This window comes from Dendrobium catenatum, unplaced genomic scaffold (genome assembly GCF_001605985.2).
Source record: "Dendrobium catenatum unplaced genomic scaffold, ASM160598v2 fragScaff_scaffold_1038, whole genome shotgun sequence".
Taxonomy (NCBI): domain Eukaryota; kingdom Viridiplantae; phylum Streptophyta; class Magnoliopsida; order Asparagales; family Orchidaceae; genus Dendrobium; species Dendrobium catenatum.
The window spans coordinates 854,633-858,602 of NW_021319500.1; the positions used below are offsets into that span (position 1 = coordinate 854,633).

General features: G+C 39.2%; 1 protein-coding gene across 1 annotated transcript in view; it reads right to left on the reverse strand.

Moving 5' to 3' along the window:
* Positions 1-332: 332 nt before the first annotated feature.
* The window catches only part of LOC110100899 (LEAF RUST 10 DISEASE-RESISTANCE LOCUS RECEPTOR-LIKE PROTEIN KINASE-like 1.1), a 23,962-nt gene continuing 20,324 nt past the window's right edge, over positions 333-3,970 (reverse strand). Inside the window, exons 3-4 of the mRNA XM_020828619.2 lie at positions 1,860-2,117; positions 333-1,768 (exon numbers count right to left, since the gene is read on the reverse strand). Coding sequence (XP_020684278.2) covers positions 837-1,768; positions 1,860-2,058 — 1,131 coding nt within the window. The 5' untranslated portion in view covers positions 2,059-2,117 and the 3' untranslated portion in view covers positions 333-836. The remainder of the gene's footprint in view (positions 1,769-1,859; positions 2,118-3,970) is intronic.

The following is a 3,970-nucleotide window of genomic DNA, read 5'->3' on the forward strand; positions in this document are numbered from 1 at the left end:
TATAAGTTAAATATTACTTCATAATAATTTATCATCTTATTAATAGTTAAATTTTCATTTAAATCTAATAAAACAAGAGTTTAATAATTTATAATAATTAAATAAAAATAAAAAATAAGGATTGATAAAATCAATTCAAAATAATTGCGAGATGTCGAAGATCACTAATACATAAGAATATAATATAGGTATAGCTGCCGAAAACAAGGCTGCATGTAGTGATTTTTCAGTACTATTTTCAGCCAGATTTCTGAATTAGAGGGATTTTTCAATTAAAAAAAAAAACAATCGATAGCCTAAGCAGCAGTAAGCAGCAGTCCTACCACACCAGATTACTAAAATCACTAATTATGACAAGATGCCAGACTAATTAACAACCTTGTTCACAGCAAATTTTTAATAGCGTAGAAGTCATGCAGCTAAGTTCACTGGAAGCTCATCCATACTGTATAAGATTTCTGCAGTATAGATCAAACTCTATTAGACTGTACAATCGAAAAAGAAGTGTGGAAGGGATATGAGTGGGGCAGATAATGAATACGGCATCATCTTAGACTTTGTTTGCGATAGTTTTCTTACTGCTTCTCAAAGCAGTTTTTTTATACAAAATTTGTAATTTTTGTATTAGAAAACTGATTTAAAAATAATAGTAAGAAAGCCATCCCAAATGAACCGTAAGTCTAACTCAGGGGATCCTCAGCTGATTTTTTCCCTGTACATATCCTTTAAATTTCTGAACTTTTCCAGAAGAACAGATATTTCTCCTCAACATACTAACTGGCATCCAGCAAGGATATCATTTTCTTATGCAGCCCAATTGAAATATTAGCTATGTCTCACACACTAGTGTTTGGCGTCGTTACCCTGCTCATCCAACCTTGTGTAACAGAATTTGGGGAGTAGGGAAGAGCGCTCTTCAACAACCGAGCTTCCTCCGATGAAGTATCTATTTCCTCACAAAATTTAGTCTTGTAGCCACTGTTTTCAATTCCTCTCAAAATGTCAAGCACATCCTTAATGCAAGGCCTCAACTCTCCATCTGACTGCAAGCACTGAAATGCCAGTTCCGCCACCTGGTCGATCATCCTATTTACACTGTAATCTGACTGATACCCCAATCTTGGATCTACAAACTCGTTTAATTCCTGCCTTTGTATCCTGTTAATTGCCATGTTAGCCAGAGTGATCTCATTCCTCTGCTGAGTGATGTCAACAGCAGGCTTTGAAGATACAAGCTCCATCAATACTACTCCAAAACTGTAAACATCACTCTTGTCTGTGAGCTGACAACATTGGTAGTACTCAGGATCGATGTAGCCCGGTGTTCCCTGTGGGGCAGTGGAAACATGGGTGGCATTCATTGGAAAGGACCTTGAGAGACCAAAATCCGCAACCTTGACATGGAAGCTGTTGTCAAGAAGAATGTTGCTAGTTTTGATATCACGATGAATGATCTGCGGCTCGATAGAGTGAAGGTAGTTGAGGGCATCTGCTGTTTCAATTGCAATGCTCATCCTTACTCGCCATGGCAGGAATGATTCAGATGCTCGCCGGCCATGAAGGTGGTCGGCAACTGTTCCATTGGGTACAAATTCATAAACAAGGAGGAGTTCGTGGCTGCGTCGGGAGGTGCAGCCATAGAGGCTGACAAGATTTGGGTGCTGAAGGAGTGATAGGATTTTAATCTCATTCATAAAATGCTTGAGGTGACGATATTTGTTCTCATAGAGACGCTTCACTGCAACTACTTGTCCATCTCGCAGCTTTCCTGTAATGCAAATAAGCAAGCACGAGAGAGGAAGATTGTTCACTTAGTTCTTCATCAAATAGTTTTTCAGTCGGCTGTGACAATTATTTACCTTTGTAGACTGTACCGAAGCTACCATCACCAAGTTCTTCAGAAGAATCAAAGCCATTGGTGGCTTCATAGAGCTCCTCATAGGTGAAGATGGGGGAATTGAGGGAGAAGCCAAGCTCAGAGTCTGATTTGGAGGATGGCTGAAAAGAAGTAAATCTTTTGAGGAGACCTGAGCAAGAGTGCTTTTCCTTCTTGAGCATACACAGGATGAAAAGGGAACACAATATGGCTAAACTCACTCCACCTGCTGTGCTAAGACCTGACAAGTGTAAGTAGCACAATAAACTACAGGTCACTAAATCATACAAATTAAGAGTTTTTTGTGATCTAAAAATATGATAGTATGCATATTTTACTTCATAGCAATTGCCAGTCTGTAAAAATGATTTCTCGGTTTAAGAGGGGAAAACAGTAAGCTACTCATACTTATGAGTTGAAGGCTATCATAGATCCATCTTCAGTCATGCTACTTATCTATATATTTGAACAAATCAAACATCATTTTATGCTAAATAAGGTACAGCATTTTACTTTGATGTTTAGCTTAGAATACTGGCTGTCTGAAGAAAACTTGTTGTTCATAAAACTCTACAGGGTAACAACATCAATATAACTACATAACATAAATTGAAACAACTATTTAGTTTTGGATGGTGCGTCAGATAGTGGAGAATATTGCAAGGAAATTAAAAAATGACAACAAATGTTTTGCTCAAAGATGCAGGTTGAAGACGATTCAGAAAAAAAAAAAAAAAATCGATAAAATTTTATTCAAGATAAATACATACATACAATAACAACAACAACAACATCAAGCCTTTGTCCCACTACGTGGGATCGGCTACATGAATCCTTTTTTGCCATTGTGTCCTGTTAAAAGTCAAATACACATTTAAATCTAATAAAGAAAGACCATTTCTAATATTTTCTAACCAAGTCTTATTAGGTATACCTCTACCTTTTTTAACATAAGTCAAATCTAATACCTCAACTTTCCTTACCGGGTCATCGAAAGGCCTCCGTTTAATGTGACCAAACCATCTAAGGAAACTCTCTCTAATCTTATCGTCCACTGTAGCTACTCCCAATCTTTTCACGTATATGCTCATTTCATATCCTATCTCTAAGGGTAAAGCCACTCATCCACTGTGGGCTCCGAAAATTCGGCCTCGGCCTCCACTCGCTCTTTTCTTATTCGGCTTTTCACGTATATGCTCATTTCATATCCTATCTCTAAGGGTAAAGCCACTCATCCACTGTGGGCTCCGAAAATTCGGCCTCGGCCTCCACTCGCTCTTTTCTTATTCGGCAAGGGAGTTTTAACGAACTAAGTTCCGAGGTAAATTTTGGAAGGCAGATGGGTTTGTAGATAAGACACTACCCAGAGATTTCGCCCTCATTTTGCGAGGACTTTATGATCTGAGTTCTGGTTTCCTATAGGCGCAAGCCCCTATAGTTAATTACCCCTCCCAATCACGAGAGAGAACTTTCGATTAAGGCTAGTCGTTGGTCAGATACGTAGGATATACGTGTTATCTGGCATATAGTAGCAGCATGGGTTTAGGATATTGGTAGAAATTGGATTTGAAAATTGAAGAATTTGGTTTGGAAGATTTGAAGATTTGGATTGGGATATTTGGGAAAATTTTATATTTAAAATAGAAATTTCACCATCGTTCACTTAAAGCGGATGGTGGGGGAATGGATGATGGGCCCGATCAAGATCCCATGGTTCCGTCGTCCCGGGCCATCGTGGTTCCTGGTCTACTTAGTCAGAGGAGGTAGTCGACCCAACCTGACAGAAGGATCCTTGTCGGCAGCCATGGGTTGCTTCGTCCAAGGAGACCTTGTAGACCTGGGTTGGATGTTTGTCTAAGGGGACAAATTTGAATCCACCTTAGCTGACAGAGGGCTTTGTGCCCTATCGATCATATCCTATTGATTCATATCTCAAGGATTTGATGCCAATAAGGAACGTATTGGCTCTGGCCATAATCGGTATTTCGTGGTGTCCTATGTATTTCATCAGACCCGAGTTCAAGGTCCAGCTCATGCTTGAGTCTTGTATGTCGTTATGGTTTCAACTCTTGGCATCCCATTCAAACTCAAGTC